Source organism: Oncorhynchus clarkii, chromosome 10 (genome assembly GCF_045791955.1).
Source record: "Oncorhynchus clarkii lewisi isolate Uvic-CL-2024 chromosome 10, UVic_Ocla_1.0, whole genome shotgun sequence".
Lineage (NCBI taxonomy): Eukaryota > Metazoa > Chordata > Actinopteri > Salmoniformes > Salmonidae > Oncorhynchus > Oncorhynchus clarkii.
This window is the reverse complement of record NC_092156.1, coordinates 25,054,694-25,072,556: the sequence shown is the minus strand read 5'-3', so window position 1 is coordinate 25,072,556 and position 17,863 is coordinate 25,054,694. Positions and strand designations below refer to the sequence as shown.

The following is a 17,863-nucleotide window of genomic DNA, read 5'->3' as shown; positions in this document are numbered from 1 at the left end:
AGTGCTCATTCAGAAAGCAGTTTCAGATACAAATAATTGTATTCAAGCTGCAATATATATATTTGATTATTATTATATATAATATATATATATATATATATATATATGATTATTTGATCAAGTAATTGATCTGTTATTCTCATTGAAAGCAAGTCTAAGAAGCTGTTGGTAGATCTGTTCTGAGTGCTATTTTTATGTTTCCCATTTTTAAGATTCATTTTTTGTATCTTTTACTTTCGGTTTTGTACACCAGCTGAAAATACAATATTTTTGCTTATTGAAAATATATCAAAACACATTTTGTCACATGAGCCAAATACAACAGTAAAATGCCTACTTAGAAGCCCTTAACCAACAATGCAGTTAAGAAATAATACCTTACATTTTTTTTTGAAACAAATAATTAAAGAGCAGCAGTAAATAACAATAGTGAGGCTATATACTGGGGACACCGGTACAGAGTCAATGCTCGGAGGTAATATGTACATGTAGGTAAATAAAGTGACTATGCATAGATAATAAACAGAGTAGCACAAGTGTAAAAGAGGGGTGGGCAATGCAAATAGTCTGGGTAGCCATTTGATTAAATGTTCAGGAGTCTTATGGCTTGGGGGTAAAAATCTATTTAGAAGCCTCTTGGACCTGGCGGTCCGGTACCACTTATCGTGCGGTAGCAGAGAGAACAGTCTATGACCAGGGTGGCTGGAGTCTTTTTAGGGCCTTCCTCTGACACCGCCTGGTATAGAATAGAGGTCCTGGATGGCAGGAAGCTTGGCCCCGGTGATGTACTGGGCAGTACGCACTACCCTCTGTAGTGCCTTGCGGTTGGAGGCCAAGCAGTGATGCAACCAGATGTTCTCGATGGTGCAGCTGTAGAACCTTTTGAGGATCTGAGGACCCATGCCAAATCATTTCAGTCACCTGAGGGGGAATAGGTTTTGTTGTGCCCTCTTCACAACTGTCTTGGTATCCTTGGACCATGTTAGTTTGTTGGTGATGTGGACACCAAGGAACTTTAAGCTCTCAACCTGCTCCACTACAGCCCCATCAATGAGAATGTCCTCCTTCCTCCTTTTCCTGTAGTCCACAATCATCTCCTTTGTCTTGATCACATTGAGGGAGAGGTTGTTGTCCTGGCACCACACGGCCAGGTCTCTGACCTCCCTATAGGCTGTCTTGTCATTGTCGGTGATCAGGCCTACCACTGTTGTGACATTGACAAACTTAATGATGGTATTGGAGTCGTGCCTGGCCGTGCAGTCATGACTGAACAAGGAGTACAGGGTGGGACTGAACACGCACCCGAGGGGCCTCCATGTTGAGGATCAGCGTGGCGGATGTTGTTACCTACCCTCACTGCCTGGAAGTCCAGGATCCAGTAGCAGAGGGAGGTGTTTAGTCCCAGGGCCTGTAGTCAATAAATAGCATTCTCACATAGGTGTTCCTTTTGTCCAGGTGTGAAATGGCAGTGTGGAGTGCAATAGAGATTGCATCATCTGTGGATCTGTTAGGGTGGTATGCAAATTAGAGTGGGTCTAGGGTTTCTGGGATAACGGTGTTAATATATTTCACAGCGGGTAAGATGGTACAATGATTCTTTACAGTATACTTGATATTTTATCTCAAACTGAAATTAGGAAACTATTAGAATTTTAGCAACCAGGAATGGCTTTGATTTCTGCATATTGCACCTTAAAATATTTTTGAAAAGAAGCTGGACACAACATTGTATTTGAAATCCTGTTTTATGATATACAATGGCATATATTGCATTTATATTCACAACTAAGCTTAAACAAAGACATTAATGAACACTGTTTTCCACAGCAGTGAAGGAAAGTGGTACAGCTTATTGGGGTCGTTTGTTGGAAGCAAGAGAGCAAAGGAGAGTCTATTTGATTTGGGTGAGAGCCACCGCCCGCCTCTCAGTGTTCTGGAACAAAGCTCGGATTAGGCTCTTCATATCAGAACTAGAGAACTCCAGCGCCAGTGGCCCTTTCCCCTCCGCCCACCTTCAGACAGGAAACAAGGACAAATCAACCAATAAGAGGACTCAGTGGTATACCAATCAAACATACACACAAGTAATCCAAATAAGAAACAGTTAATTATATGGATTAGCCGTGTGTACACTTTTGGAATTGTGGTTGTCATAATTTTTTGTTGTGAAAATGAATAACTTTAATGATGATTTGACAAGCTGAGAAGTTCCTTTTTGTACCTGTCGACTATCTCCTGCAGGTTAGCTTGCAGCACTATGACCAGCTCCTTGAAGGTGATCCACTTCTTCACGTAAACGGGTACCTCCTCCTGGTACTTCTTGTTCTCCTCAGGCAGTGGAATGAACACCAGGGGTCCTTCCTCGATAATGGTCTGACACAGGATTTGTAGGTGCTCCCCATCTTCAGTGGAGATATCCTAAAGAGCCAAATAGGATAGAAACCATGGGATGAGGAATCCCACTCATTCAACCAAGATTAACTATATTTTCCCCCTGTAAAATCATTGCAGAAACACAAGCTACATTGTAAAATAAGAGCCTGCCCTCACCTCCAGCATCATGATTTTGGCAATCAGCTCTGAGATGGCAGTGTTGAGGAGAATCCCCATGGCTTTACAGTATATGTTGACTGGCAGAACGTCTTGCCAGACGGTGCCCAGCCTTTTCAGCTGATGGATGACCTGCAAATGAATCAATCAATTTTCAGTAATGGAACAGTGACCCCATCCTATAAGAAGTGTTAGTGCATTTGATACAAGCCAAGCATTGCTAACTTTTGATCTGAATCTTAAAGGGATATTTCAGCCAACATTGATATTTTTGTCAAATTCCTCTTGGGTTGTGTCTGTAGGCCCGTAGTGACAGCATCCACAATAATCTTTCGTTTACTTTTGCCACAGCCAGGAGTTAGCATAATTAGCATTGTCCGAGCATAATTAGCATTGTCCGAAAAATGAATGGCATCCTACTATGCTAATCATGCTTATTTAAACATTTTCGTTGAACTATGCCTTTAACTGATGCTTAACTGACCATTTTAGAATGTCTGGCTGATAGTTGCCCTGAGACAACTTATTTTAAAATACTGGAGATATAATTCCATATTTGTGGCTAGTTATCATACGCACAATTGTAGATCTCTTCCAGCGATATTGCCGGTTTACTTGAACACTGACCTGCCTAACGGCCTTGCTGGCTGCAGAGTAGTTATCCTCGTCATCCAGGTTGGAGAAGTTGCGTGCGGTGGAGAGACGCTCCAGCATCTCTGCTCTCTGGACGTTCAGATGGGCCAGGAAGCAATGAGCGCCTGGGGAATATTGCTAGTCAGAGCTAGAAGTGTACATGCGCTTTTCATCTACTTTGGCGTCGAGATGTTGCTAGAACATGATTGACTCATATCTCCCTGGTCTCATTATCCTTTTTTGAAAAAAAAAAAAAAAAAAAAAAAAAAAAAAAAAAAAACAGCTCAACCTCCACAAAAGCCCATCAAGTGTGCACAAAAGCCATGCTAACGTTGGGCGAGCCATGGGACACGCTCCTTCCCTTACCCAGTTTCCTGAAGCCGGGCACCAGGTCCACAAAGGTGGCAGCACCCTCACTGAGGGGGCCAGGCAGGTGTGGACTGAACTGGTGGCCCAGGGTGAGCAGGTGGTGGGCGATGTACATGCAGTTGTTGTGCTGGATGGCCGCCAGATGTGGGAACTTGAGCAGGTTCTCTCTGGAGAGCAGAGAGAGAGAGAGAAGTCAGTGAGACAGAGAGGAGGAAATGCTCATTCTGAAATTGATTATACATAAACAGCATTAAAAATAAAAGAAGAAAACTGAATATACTCACTTATGGTATGTAGGCACAACATCATAGAATAGCTGGAATATATTCCGCACTGTGAAGAACAGTTGGGTAGCACTTTGAGGGACAAAAATTAGAGAAGGAAAAAAATTGTAATTTTTGCAACACAAACAACTTTAGTGAAACACTGGGCTAAAGCTGAAGAGTTAATATCATGTCATCATGTGCAGTGACAGTGGGTAACATGGTGCTGCGTAACATGAGAGCGTACCATTGGCTGGAGCTTCCCACAGCCTCGGACAGCGTGTGCAAGGCCAGCTCCATCAGCTGCTGCACCGACTCACTGATGCGACACGCAGGCAGGCACAGCGTCCGCGCACCCAGCTGCTTCTCGTTATCCAACCTGGGCGCCTCAAGCTTCTTGGCCCCCTGCTTGCCCTTGATGTCTCCAGAGCCAGGGTTGGGCAGCATGGGGACGGAAAGCTTAGAATCTTGGGTGATCTGTTGGCAGGAAATTATGTTAGAAGTACATTCGAGTATAACCTCTGTGCATTTACCTGCAGTGCAAGATTGAAAGCAGTTCACCTGTCCCAGCTGCATTTATTTTCTTCTCTGGGTATCTGTATGTTCTGATGTTGCCGTGGCAATCAAACCACATACTGTACATCAGGTGTCAACTGCGTGGCTATTGTCAGTGTACTTAATAATTAGAAACCACACAGATAAGACCATGGATAGACTGCAGGAGAACATAACACACTTTGACGGTGTTGTGCATCTCGGAGGTCATCAGCTTGCGTGCCGCCACGATCACGTCTTTGCATTTCTTGCTGGCAAAGTGGCAGTTGACGTCCTGGGCATACTTGAGCAGCTCGGTGGAGTCTCCTCGGAGGTACTGCATCTCCTTCAAGGACTTCTCAAACTCCTCCGTCTCTTTGATCACCTATGGGTGAGAACATATATGGTGGTATTAATGAACGACAGAATAAAACGTATCCTTGTTCTCTATCAAGTCACTAGTTCCAAAAATATAGGGATTTGTATCTCTTTGATAAAACAGACTGTATTGCCTTTAAAATGAATTGTTTGTGCATATTGAGTGTATAGAGGTGTATTTGGAGTACTTGGTTAGCCTTTGATACATACTGCACTGTACTGTTCAAGCTGGCAGCTATTGGTTGGGATGGAGTACAGGAGGCACTCATGGATGATGCAATGAGACATCTCCTGCCATACCAGGTCTCCGAGTATCACAGACACTTTTCTCTCACCAACTGATACATCTGCAAAGCAAAATATACATGTCGTTATAGGGCCAATGGTACTGCTCTAAAATGGTGGCTGGCATAGCAACTGGTTTCCTATTTTCTATGACTAAAGGATCTCAACCAGCGCTAAATTACCAACAATTAGGATTATTTGCAAGGGTGCCTACCTAGCAGGTGTGTGTGTAAGGTCTTGAGTACCATCAGGACTTTGGTGTAGACCTGTGAGGGGCTGGGGTGCTCCTCGGGGGTCTCGGCAAACTGGAGAGATATCAGGGTGCCCTCACCTTGCTGCTCCGACACCTCCACGTTCAGAGAGGGGTACGTGATTAGGGGCTTCAGCAGGTACTTCAGCAGCACCTGGCCTAGAGCGGGGAGAGGCTGGCTGTCTCATGATGGACTAACAGGGTGCTATGGAAGCAGCCTCACAGTGTATGTACAGAACAGAGAGGCATTCCAGATTATTAAAACTCAATAGTCAGACTAATACAAACAGAGAATGATCTGTATTCAAATAATTTGATTCCGTCAGCTTTACAGTAAGAAAAACATTGACTGACTGATTGACTGGACACTGGGTCTTACTGAAGAGTTTGATCTTGTGTTGTAGTTCCCCCTGGATGGTCAGGGCCTGGAGGACACAGGAGAGCAGAGGCGGAGGGCTCTGCTGGGGCTCCTTGGTCCTGCCCAGGGTCAGCTGGAGCTCCGTCTTCAGGAACGACTTCATCTCCGTCGGCTCTGAGAGGATGGATGGACACACAGAACCAATGTCTTTGGTGGCATGAATGAAGTGCAATTTACCGCCTTTAAAATAAAAACGTACAAAACACATTTTAGATAATGTAATTTATATCGGAGGATTCCATGTTGTACCCTTTGGAGTGCAGCTGACACACCTCAGGCAACCTACTTATCCTCAATACAATTGCCCTAGAATAGCTACTTTCTACTTACTAACACTTCATGGTCAAGAAATTGAGGCATGTCATTATGAGGCCAAGCATCAGCCGAGGGTCTTCCCTAATCTAGATGATTTCTGGTACCCTTTTTACCTTTGGAAGGAGGCAGTTTCCAGACGGCCAGTCTCTTCCACTCGTTCCCCAGATGGTAGATGAGGTTCTCTCTCTGGACAGTGAGCTCTGAGCTGAGTGCTCTCAGCAGGGGCAGGTCAGAGCCTTTCCACGCCTTCAGAGAGTCTGCACTGTGCAGGGCCTTTTCTAACTGTTTGGCCGCAATTACATACTTCTTCTCCAGTAGGGCTTTGTGAAACTCTTCCATTGCAATGTGAAACTAAATTGAACAACAGAAAAATTAACAAGATAGAAAATGTATGACATGTAAAAATGCATTGACATTTACATTTGTGCATTATGATAAATAACACCATTCAGTTTAACAGGGCTGAATACTGCACTGTGTAACTATCAGTGGGGAACAGGTTAGGGCTACAGTGGGGAGTAGCCCATAACATATAGCCAACTTGCGAGATATTTGCTAACCCGTACCTGTGCCTGTTTGGCGATGCTTTTCCCAAGTCAAAGAGTACCATCCGTAGTCGGTGGATGATACTTATAAAGAAATCGTTGTTTGCGTTGCCCACAAAATAAGTACATCCAATTGTTAACGTGTGCGCGCTAACAATTGGATTTGCATCTAACAATTGGATTTAATTCATTCCTGGGCAATGCAAACAATGATTTCCTCACCCAAGCCGTCCACTGACCACGGATATACTCTCCGACGTGGGAAAAGCGTTGCCAAACAAATACACTACATGAACACCTGGACACCTGATTGTCAAACATCTCACTCCAGCATCATGGGCATTAATACCTCCACTCTTCTGGGAAGGCTTTCCACTAGATGTTGGAACATGGCTGCAGGGACTTGCTTCTATTCAGCCACAAGAGCATTAGTGAGGTCAGTCACTGATGTTAGGCGATTAGGCCTGGCTTATAGTCAGCATTTCAATTCATCCCAAAGGTGTTCGATGGAGTTGAGGTCAGGGCTCTGTGCAGACCATTATTCTTCCTCCACCAAACTTTACAGTTGGCACTATATGCTTTGGGACAGGTAGCGTTCTCCTGGCATCCGCCACACCCAGATTCGTCCGTCGGTCTGCCAGATGGTGAAGCGTGATTCATCACTCCATAGGACGTGTTTCCACTGCTCCGGAGTCCAATGGTGGCGCGCTTTACACCACTTCAGCCGACGCTTAGCATTGCGCATGGTGATCTTAGGCTTGTGTGCGGCTGCTTGGCCATGGAAACCCATTACATGAAGTTCCCGATGAACAGTTCTTGTTGCTTCCAGATGCAGTTTGGAACTCGGTATTGAATGTTGTAGTGAGTGTTGTAACGGGGTACAGACTTTTACACGGTACGCGCTTCATAACTTGGTGGTCATGTTCTGTGAGCTTGTGTGGCCTACCACTTCGCGTCTGAGCCGTTGTTTCTCCTAAGTGTTTCCACTTCACAATAACAGCACTTACAGTTGACTGGGGCAGCTCTAGAAGTGCAGACATTTGACAAACTGACTTGATGGAAAGGTGGCATCCTATGACAGTGCTACGTTGAAAGTCACTGAGCTCTTCAGTAAGGCCGATGTTTGTCTATGGAGGTTGCATGGCTGCGTGCTCGATTTTACACACCTGTGAGCAACGGTGTGGCTGAAATATCCGAATACACTAATTTGAAGGGGTGTTCACATACACTATATACACAAAAGTATCTTGCATGCCTCTCCAATGGTATGCCCCAAGACAGAATTTAACTGAAAATAACTGTACATGACTGTGAGCCTGTAGGGCTACAGCGGGGAGCTACTTAGGCTACCTCTTCTAGGTGCCTGAGCATGGCAATGACAGTAGTGTTTCTCTCCAGCTGCTGCTTTAGCTTGGCATATTCCGTCACGGCTGTATGTAGATTCTGCTGCACCTGTAAACACACATACTTATTTTTAATAGTATGTCTCTGCCAACTGTGTCAGTTCGGTAACACCTCCCAAAAACACAAGGAGATGCCAATGACTCATGAACAGGTTCATGACGCTTACCTCTGTCTCAATGCAGCTTTTGAGGACATCAATTTCTTTAGAAACCTCTTCAGCCTGTCCCATGAGTACCTCTGCCCCCTGCATGCTGGGTAGAAACTCATTGTATCTCTTGTTGATCATGTCACATACCTCTTCCTATGGGAAGATAGAGAGAAACACAGATAGTGAGATTGAGGGAAATAATCAGAGGGAAATAATCAAAGTGTAAGGCAATGACGAAAAGAGTCTGAAAGCTATACCACATTGTATAAATACCCCTGATAAAAAAGCAAGCTATATTATTTTTCAATGTGGGCAGAGTAGTAAGACAACCATGACACATCATTTAACACCGAACAGCTGTTTCTATGTGGAATGTCCACGAGTAACCTAACTACCATGCTTCTTACTAAGCCAACTTGTTCAGAACACGTTGCTTGATAACCTTGTCAAGAAGCTAGGTTGCTACAGCTACTTTGGCATGATCCTTGGCCTGTAGTCAGCTTGCTAAGCTGCCACAGACAAGGCTGTGGCATTGGCACCAAGCTAACATTAGATAGCAAGCAATTGGCTAACAGTGACTTCTTGTGGCTAGAAAGCTAACGTTAGATTTACAGCTAATATTTATACCAAACAAAAAAATAAACACAACATGCAACAATTTGACAGAGTTACAGTTAATATAACGAAATCAGTCCATTTAAATCAAGTCATTAGACCCTAATCTATGGATTTCAAGACTGGGCATGGGTGGGCCTTTGAGGGTATAGGCCCACCCACTGGGGAACAAGGCCCTGCCAATCGGAATGAGATTTTCCCCACAAAAGGGCATTATTACAGCTCCCCAGTGGTGCAGCAGTCTAAGGCACTGCATCGCGTCACTACAGCCCTGGGTTATATCCCAGGCTGTGTCACAGCCGGCCGTGATCGGGAGACCAATGAGGGCATGCACAATAGGCCCAGCGTTGTATGGGTTAGGAGAGGGTTTGGCCGGCCGGGATTTCCTTGTCCCATCGCGCTCTAGCAACTCCTTGTGGAGAGCTGGGCGCCTACAAGCTGACTTCGGTCGCCAACTGGACAGTGTTTCCTCCAACACATTGGTGCGTCTGGCTTCCAGGGTAAAGCGAGCAGTGAGTCAAGAAGCAGTGTGGCTTGGCAGGGTTGTGTTTCGGAGGATGCATGCCTCTCGACCTTAAGTGAGTCTGTAGGAGAGTTGCAGCGATGGGTCAAGAATAACTACCAATTGGATATTACCAAATTGGGTAAAAAAAAAAAAGGTTTTTATTACAGACAGAAATACTCAGTTTCATCAGCTGTCCTGGTGGCTGGTTTCAGACAATCCTGCAGGTGAAGCAGCCGGATGTGGGGTTCCTGGGCTGGCTTGGTTACACGTGGTCTGCAGTTGTGGGGCCGGGTGGACGTACTGCCAAAATCCCTAAAACAACGTTGGAGGTGGCTTATGGTAAAGAAATTAACATTAAAACAGCTCTGGTGGATATTCTTGCAGTCAGCATGCCAATTGCCCTGTGGCATTGTTTTGTGACAAAACTGCATATTTTAGAGAGGACTTTTATTGTCCCCAGCACAAGGTGCACCTGTGTAATGATAATTCTGTTGAATCAGCTTCTTGATACACACCTGTCAGGTGGATGGATTATCTTGGCAAAGGACAAATGCTCACGAACAGGGATGTAACCAAATTTGTGCACTCAATTGGAGAGAAAGATTTTTGTGCTATGTAAAATTTCGGGGATCTTTTATTTCAGCTCATGAGACCAACACTTTACATGTTGCGTTTATATTTTTGTTCTGTGTAGCTAGCTAGCAAGCAAATCGTGTCATAATCGTGGTAATGTTAGCTAGCTAATTTAGCTAGTTAGTCCAGTCATCCTCGGGGTTTCTGTTCGCAAGCTAGTTAGATTGGGCTAGCCAGCCTAGCAAGACGGGTTCAAACGATAAACCCAAGATTTTGTTCGCTTTGTGATAAAAGTTAGCCCAATTGTTTTGTTTATTTCGCGGGCTAGTTAACGTGAGCTAGCTAAACTCGCCTGTTTACCTTAGTTTCCTCTACTTTCCGTGATAGCTTGCTAATTTTAGCAGCGAGGTCTTCTTTTTCAAGTTTACCAGAACTAGCAAGGACTTCTGTTACGAAAGACGCCATGTTTGATTTGGAGAACATCTGACTAGCTAGCTAGCAGCACCAAAACCCTTCAGGCACTGTGCAGGCTGAATAAGCCCACTCACATAAACCAATCAAAAGCAAAGTTCCACTATGCCCAAGACTCTGGCCACGCCTAGGCCAAATTTGCGATTTAAAAGTGAGAAATACTGAACAAATCAGAAGAAGCAATAAAAATAAGTAATACTGAAATGATAAAAAATCTTGCAGTTTGCCTTCTCCCTACAGTCTCTCAACTGGGAGTGTTGGGGAATAGGCAGAAGACGACTTTACCTTCGAACCAGATGGACAATAAATAATCTATCGTCTATTCTATTAACAAATCAGCAACTGCAGTATATATTAGCAGTAGAGTTGTAGTCTGTCAATGAGAGGACCATTTATGTGATTAAATCAGTGTTTGATGTATTTCACCTTTTTTTCTTGGATAGAATGAGGGGGCACCTATAAATAATTATTCCCTTTTTGAGGGACAAATGTCACGACTTGTCAGAAGAAGAAAAAAAAAAGTTGAATATGTCAAAAGGCAACCATATTAGACAACTCTGGTTGAGGACACGTTTCAAGGCAATGTAGAGGACTGATATGTGTAATACATTTACATCAGGGACAGAATAAATATAACAGCTGAACAACACTGACATCATTCAAATGTATCACATTTTGAATCATTATGGCCTTATCACTACATCATCATGAATTCACAATCACTATGAAATACGTGACATTGTGATTCAAAACAGACTACAGATTGAACCTTCAAAACAACAAAAATCCTGACAAAAACAAGAGGGAAGCAGTTTCAACACCTATAATGATTGGCTTCATATTTCTATGATTTGGGAGGTAGCAGTTAACAAATGTATCCATAATGAACTACAACTATCCGTTATGAACTATAAACTAGACACACAGACACAAACAGTATTGTAATCTAACAAAGCATGGAGTCATGGCTGCATACTCATTACTACACTTACTTCTGTGTAAATCACCCACATGAATGCTGTCCCTGTCAACACAGTTCAAATTCTGGTTGAGGGTGTAGATTATCATGCTAATGTAGAAGTCTTACTCTTTTGAAAACAGGAACGTTTGTCTCAGGGAGGGAACTAAGGGCATTCACAAGAAGTCTTGGCCTTTAAATTATTTTAATACAAGGGCTGTTTGCTCAGTGTGAATAGTACAGTTCTATTATCTAAAAGAGGACCTCTTCTTTTTCATCACTCTTCTCTTTAGCACTAAGGGTGGGGGTTTGTACTGTGAAGGTTTTGTCAAATGCACCACGGTCCACCCGATAAGACCCCTTTTCCAGAGACATGCAGGATTCAAATCGGTGGCCCCACAGAATCTCGTCCTCAGTGTAGGAGGTTCTGGCTTGGCATATCATACCTACAACACAGAAGAGACCACATTTTTTCCCACATTTTGCACAGCAAGGCATTTATGAGACGTTTAATCTTTACACATCTATCTCTTATGCTACAGTGACAGACATGAGGGCATTACATTTTTTTCTAATGATTTTAGATATAATTTGAGGTCACATTCTAATTTTCAAAGCCAACCAACCTGACGCCTCCACGATTCCCTCCAGAATGATGATGATCTCAAATCTCTCCCTTGTCAGACGCTCAGCCCCTATTTCCCAGAAGGGGCTGCTCTCGTTGATGACATGGGTGATGGTCTGTGGCTCGACCAACAGGAGCCTGTCTCCTCCGGTATCATAGCCCAGGTTGATCTCTGACTGCTCCAGTGGTATGAACTCCCCTTCCTTGGTCTGTCTAGACTTAATCAACTTGGCTCGTATCTTGGCGTCCACCATGTGACTCGCCCTCAGGTCTCCGATGCGGAAGAGGAGGCAGAGTTTCTCGTCGCGCTCCGATATGACACAGTGCTTGCTGAAGATCAGAGTCTGGGCCCTTTTCTGAGGCCGGGAGATCTTGACGAACATGCAGCCAACCATGAGGGCATCGATGATGGAGCCAATGATAGACTGGGCCATGAGGAGAACCACACCCTCCATGCAGTTGGCCGTCACCAATCTGGAGCCATAGCCAATGGTCCTCTGGCTCTCCACCGACAGAAGCAGGGCAGAGATGAAACTGTCCACATTCTCGAAGCATGGCTGCCATTGAGGGTCGTGGATGTGGGCCACGTCATCCCGCAGCCAGGCATCTAGGAAGTAGATCTCGGCAAAGGCCACCCACGTGACAACGTAGCACATGGTGAAGACAAAGAGGAACCAACGGTACTTCAAGTCCACCAGAGTGGTGAAGATGTCCAAGAGGAAACGGCTCTTGTCCTCGATAGGGCCCAGGTTGACCCGACACTTCCCGTCTTTGGTGACGTAGCGCTGACGCTGCTTGTTGGCTGTGCCATAACTTGGCCTCTCGTCACCTAGGAGTTTGCAGCGTGGCTTGTTCTCACCACTTGTGCCATGGGCGGAGCTACGGGTGCTACCAAAGGGGCCACCAAAGGGAGCACCTGAGTACCACCTGGAGCTGAAACGCTTGAGGTGGCGTCCGCGGTGAGAAGTGGCTGGCTCCTCAGTTGGGATGATGCACTGGCAGGTGTCTACCTCCTGGCTGATCAATCCTGCAACAACCTGATGGGGGCCTGGGCTCTGGGGCTGTGGCTGGGGGGATGCAGAGGAGGCTGGCTGGGGTGAGAGACCTGGGAAGTTGTCATAGTTGTTGTTATTTGAGTTGGGGATGAGAGAGATCCTTGTGGAGTGGAGCATTGTCAAAGCCATGTTGTTTTTTGCTGCAACCTGAAAAAAATGCTAGAACAATTAATTGACTGACTCATACATTACATACATGATCTACAATGTATTTGTGCTGGAAACAGTATCCAGTGTCAACACAACCCACTGAACCATATCCCAAAACACAAATGAACAAAATTGACTCTCTGCAATAGGTACCCTCTTTGGATATGGGGTGAAGCATGTTGATTCTGGGGGTGGTCTAGGGAGGTGTTTGGCTGTGAGAGTCTGTGCTGGTGGAATTGAGTTCCTGCGGGGGTCAATTCTCGTAGGACTCCTGTAGTCACCGTTATGGGGCTCGTGTAATGTCACCCTGCTGCACATCATGGTGAAAGCCATCAGCGAGACTACTGTAGATTCCTGTGCTCTGTGTGGCAGTTGAACTACTGAGGGCCCAGAAAGTTGATTTCTTATTCCTGTTGAAGCAATAGAATCCGATTGAGAGTTCCCACACAATTATCAACCACCACTACAGAGGAAAGAGACTAAATGAAACTCTTCCACAATAATGGTGGAACTTAACTCCTTATGTCCTGATTATGGACAGTCATATTTCATAGTTCAGGGATTGTTAGTAGGCTAAATCCAGCTGTGGGTCAGTGGGTGTATGCCAGATCTTTGATACACTGAGGGTGTTCTTTCAACAGATGGTTCCCTCTCCTCAGGATAAATTCTTACATCATTCCTCCCCCTCTCCTGCCCCCAACAACTTTCAGATCGTACCAATCTGACTTACGTCGTGTGATATCATCGGTCTCTGCTGGATATAATTAAACTATAGGGATTATGATTGATCCTCTAAATTAATCTGGTAACAACCAAGGCGCATGGTGATGGATTTGAGGAGATTACGGTTTTACTCTTACTTACGAGGGCTTAGATAATAGATTTGCCCAGATGTGGCCAAATAAACCCCGGGCAAATCTCTATTTCTTGTTGTCACTGTTTCTGTTCGTGTTGTCACTCACTCTCTCCCCTACTGGACCGCCAAAACAGCTCGTAGCGGCAGACGTGCTGCGCTGCGTGCAGGATTTCAGGAACACATCAATATCGACTGACTCCAGAGTGCAGCAGACCATGAACCGCCCAAGGCATTGTAATCAACAGTACTAATTGCACTCCGAATGTTTTTCTGTACAGGAAAAACTAGAGATCTCATTACACCTTATCTGTAGAATAGTTGTGATGCTACATTTTTGATGTGCAGCTAATGTTGAACAACATCTTCTTTGTAAATGTGTTGATTTTACACAGATGGGCTTCACCAATTCTGAGATGTGTAGCCCATTCCTAAAAGTTACATAATACTGTAAAACAATTGCTTTTTTCAGTTGCAATCTTAAAACAACATCTTTATAACCAGACCAACACCAGACGAAATGTGCTAGAACAACCTGAGAAACTATACAAAACACAAACAGAGAGGGAAAGTAAGGGATGGAGGTATGCATGTCTGTACATTAAGGAGAGTCATCATAACTAACTCCCAAAAGAAAGACACAACAAACTAAACCATACCTGAATAGAGATGCCAGTAGTTGTTCTCAGTTTGGGATCATCTTCCACTGGAGAGAGAACAAGCAGCTATCAAAAATAAATACAAGTGGGATGGCTTTTTGTGGTAAAGCTGATGCTGTGGTTTCACTCCCAGTGATGTCAAGGCGAACTGGCAGGATGCCTGCTGTCCAGCTGCGGACGAGAGTGGGCTATCCCACACTCCCCCCTCACCTCCCTCTGCTCACACAGGGAGGTCAGCTGTTAATCCTCTCATGGGGTCAGCAGGGCTGGCGAGCTGTGCAGGAAGTAGTACGGCACCATGGGAAGTGACAAATAAACAACAAACACAATGCACAGTACAGAAATGTTAAGTTAGTCGTTGGACAATCAATATTGTTTTCTCTCTGTGTGTGTGTGTGTGTGTGTGTGAGAGAGAGAGACAAGGGGTGTTCTAAGGTGAAAGACAGAAATATAGATTGAAAAAAGGTTTGCATAATATATCAGAAATATAGATTGAAAAAGGGGGACAGACACAAAATAAGACTAGAGAGCAAAGCAAGGAGAAAAGAACAACAGAAAGAACAGAAAGTTTGAAAGTTTATTGAGTGTCAATACAGGTTTCAACAAGTGGAAATCAGAGGAGTGGAAGGAAAGGATTACATATATAAACAAGAGAATACAAAACAAGATAGGTTTGGACAAAGGAAACTGAAAATCTATGCTCACAGCAATCCTAATTCATCATGATATATGTAAAATATCTAGGAAACTATAAAAATACTCTTTCTTGTGTTTTCACTTTCTTAAAACACACCTGCACAGGTTCAAAGCACTAATACCTTAATAATGCATAATAAAGAAATCTCTCAAACTCTCCTTGATGTCTCTGTGAGTATCATATGAGCGTATAAACTCAAGTCACTCAGCATCTACAACATTTTCCAGCTTAGAAAAATGTGGTAAAAGCACATTAAAAAGTAATATAAAAAACTGCTTTGCAATACTAGGCAGAAATCCAGTGTTTGTCAACTCTACATCAGGACAAAAACATTAGTGGCCGTCGGCTGGCGTACGGGCCCTGACACTTATTCTCAGAAGCTGACTTCTGACCCCTTGGCCTTACTTGACGGCGACCACAGAGGTGTTGGTGATAGACTCCATGATGGCGGCCAGGCGGCTGCACAGGTCGTGGGGCACTTTGGAGCGCACTGTTGGTGGATCTTTTAGAACCACCATCTCTGTTGAGCAGTCCAGAACCCTGGGCAGAAACTCACCCAGCTTCTCCTGTAGGGAGTCTGAAAAGGAGTGGAAGGGGTGAGAGGGAGAGAAAAACTTAGAGCTTCCATGAGAGGAGTAAAATACGGTTAAGACCGCCAGGTGAGTAAGAGATGTGTGAGAAATTAGATGAGTCAGAGGAGAGAGGAAAATGTGCTACAGAGACACGCTATTATAAGCCTTATAATAATACATTATACAGTTGAAGTCGAAAGTTTACCTATACCTTAGGCAAATACATTAAACTCAGTTCACAATTCCTGACATTTCATCCTATTAACAATTCCATGTCTTAGGTCAGTTAGGATCACCACTTTATTTTAAGAATGTGAAATGTCCGAATAATAGTAGTAGAGAGAATTATATATTTCAGCTTTTATTTCTTTCATCACATTCCCAGTGGGGCAGAAGCTTACATACACTCAATTAGTATTTGGTAGCATTGCCTTGTTTAACTTGGGTCAAACGTTTTGGGTTGCCTTCCACAAGCTTCCCACAATAAGTTGGGTGAATTTAGGCACATTCCTCTTGACAGAGCTGGCGTAACTGAGTCAGGTTTAGGCACCCTTGCTCGCACACACTTTTCAGTTCTGCTCACACATTTTCTATGGGATTGAGGTCAGGGCTTTGTGATGGTCACTCCAATACCTTGACTTTGTTGTCCTTAAGCCATGTTGCCGCAACTTTGGAAGTATGCTTGGGGTCATTGTCTATTTGGAAGACCTGTTTTGCGACCAAGCTTTAACTTCCTGACTGATGTCTTGATGTTGTTTCAATATATCCACATAATTTTCTTTCCTCATGACGCCATCAATTTTGTGAAGCGCACCAGTCCCTCCTGCAGCAAAGCACCCCCACAACATGATGCTGCCACCACCTTGCTTCACAGTTAGGATGGTGTTCTTCGGCTTGTAAGCCTCCCCCTTTTCCCTCCAAACATAACGACAGTCATTATGGCCAAACAGTTCTATTTTTGTTTCATCAGACCAGAGGACATTTTTTTTTAAAGTACGATCTTTGTCCCCATGTGCAGTTGCAAACTGTAGTTCTGCTTTTTTATGGCGGTTTGCTGAGCTTCTTTTCAGGTTATGTCCATAGAACTTGTTTTACTGTGGAAATAGATACTTTTGTGTTTCCTCCAGCATCTTCACAAGGTCCTTTGCTGTTGTTCTGGGATTGATTTTCACTTTTTGCACCAAAGTATGTTCATCTTTAGGAGAACGTCTCCTTCCTGAGCGGTATGACGACTGTGTGGTCCATGGTGTTTATACTTGCGTAATATTGTTTGTACAGATGAACGTGGTACCTTCAGGCGTTTGGAAATTGTACCCAAGTATGAACCAGACTTGTGGAGTTCTACAATTCTTTTTCTGAGGTCTTAGCTGATTTCTTTTGATTTTCACATGATGTCAAGCAAAGAGGCACTGAGTTTGAAGGTAGGTCTTGAAATACATCCACAGGTACATCTCCAATTGACTCAAATTATGTAAATTAGCTTATCAGAAGCTTCTAAAGCCATTACATAATTTTCTGGAATTTTCCAAGCTGTTTAAAGGCACAGCCAACTTAGTGTATGTAAACTTCTGACCCATTGGAATTGTGATACAGTGAATTATCACTGAAATAATCTGTCTGTAAACAATTGTTGGAAAAATTACTTGTGTCATGCACAAAGTAGATGTCCTAACCAACTTGCCAAAACTATAGTTTGTTAACAAGACATTTGTGGAGTGGTTGAAAACGACTTTTAATGACTCAAACCTAAGTGTATGTAAACTTCCGACTTCAACCGTACATGCTAAGACATGGGTTGAGGTCAGGGATCTGTGCAGGCCAGTCAAGTTCTTCCACACCGATCTCGAAAAACAAATTCCAATTGTGCACGGGGGCATTGGTATGCTGAAACAGGCAAGGGCATTCACCAAACTGTTGCCATAAAGTTGGAAGCACAGAATCGTCTAGAATGTCATTGTATGCAATAGTGTTAAGAGTTAAGAGTTCCCTTCACTGGAACTAAGGGGCCTAGCCAGAACCATCAAAAACAGGTCCAGAC

At 44.0% G+C, this 17,863-nt stretch overlaps 3 protein-coding genes across 12 annotated transcripts in view; all 3 read right to left on the bottom strand.

Annotated features, from left to right (window-relative positions):
- Window positions 1-1,726: 1,726 nt before the first annotated feature.
- Window positions 1,727-10,348, bottom strand: LOC139418161 (centromere/kinetochore protein zw10 homolog). 2 transcript variants are annotated; one of them, XM_071167411.1, is made up of 15 exons: window positions 10,146-10,348; window positions 8,111-8,245; window positions 7,891-7,992; window positions 6,109-6,346; window positions 5,642-5,860; window positions 5,227-5,421; window positions 4,938-5,074; window positions 4,552-4,734; window positions 4,063-4,292; window positions 3,837-3,908; window positions 3,550-3,719; window positions 3,178-3,308; window positions 2,551-2,682; window positions 2,222-2,418; window positions 1,727-2,012 (listed from the first exon to the last, which is right to left on the bottom strand). In XM_071167411.1, exons 1-15 carry the CDS (start codon window positions 10,266-10,268, stop codon window positions 1,892-1,894), a joined length of 2,385 nt encoding a protein of 794 aa, XP_071023512.1. In that variant the 5' UTR covers window positions 10,269-10,348; the 3' UTR covers window positions 1,727-1,891. The 2 variants fall into 2 exon arrangements, with proteins under 2 accessions (XP_071023512.1, XP_071023513.1); XM_071167412.1 differs by having other exon boundaries at window positions 5,642-5,794; window positions 10,146-10,347.
- Window positions 10,349-10,757: 409 nt separating this feature from the next.
- LOC139418162 (G protein-activated inward rectifier potassium channel 3-like) lies at window positions 10,758-14,632 on the bottom strand. 2 transcript variants are annotated; one of them, XM_071167413.1, is made up of 4 exons: window positions 14,557-14,631; window positions 13,198-13,454; window positions 11,841-13,041; window positions 10,758-11,660 (listed from the first exon to the last, which is right to left on the bottom strand). In XM_071167413.1, exons 2-4 carry the CDS (start codon window positions 13,375-13,377, stop codon window positions 11,467-11,469), a joined length of 1,575 nt encoding a protein of 524 aa, XP_071023514.1. In that variant the 5' UTR covers window positions 13,378-13,454; window positions 14,557-14,631; the 3' UTR covers window positions 10,758-11,466. The 2 variants fall into 2 exon arrangements, with proteins under 2 accessions (XP_071023514.1, XP_071023515.1); XM_071167414.1 differs by lacking the exon at window positions 13,198-13,454 and having other exon boundaries at window positions 14,557-14,632.
- Window positions 14,633-15,119: 487 nt separating this feature from the next.
- Window positions 15,120-17,863, bottom strand: part of LOC139418160 (ubiquitin carboxyl-terminal hydrolase 28-like) — a 33,287-nt gene continuing 30,543 nt past the window's right edge. For all 8 annotated transcript variants that reach the window (XM_071167403.1, XM_071167402.1, XM_071167407.1 and 5 more), the window contains exon 26: window positions 15,120-15,830. In XM_071167403.1, the coding sequence (XP_071023504.1) occupies window positions 15,655-15,830 (176 nt within the window). In that variant the 3' untranslated portion in view covers window positions 15,120-15,654. The remainder of the gene's footprint in view (window positions 15,831-17,863) is intronic.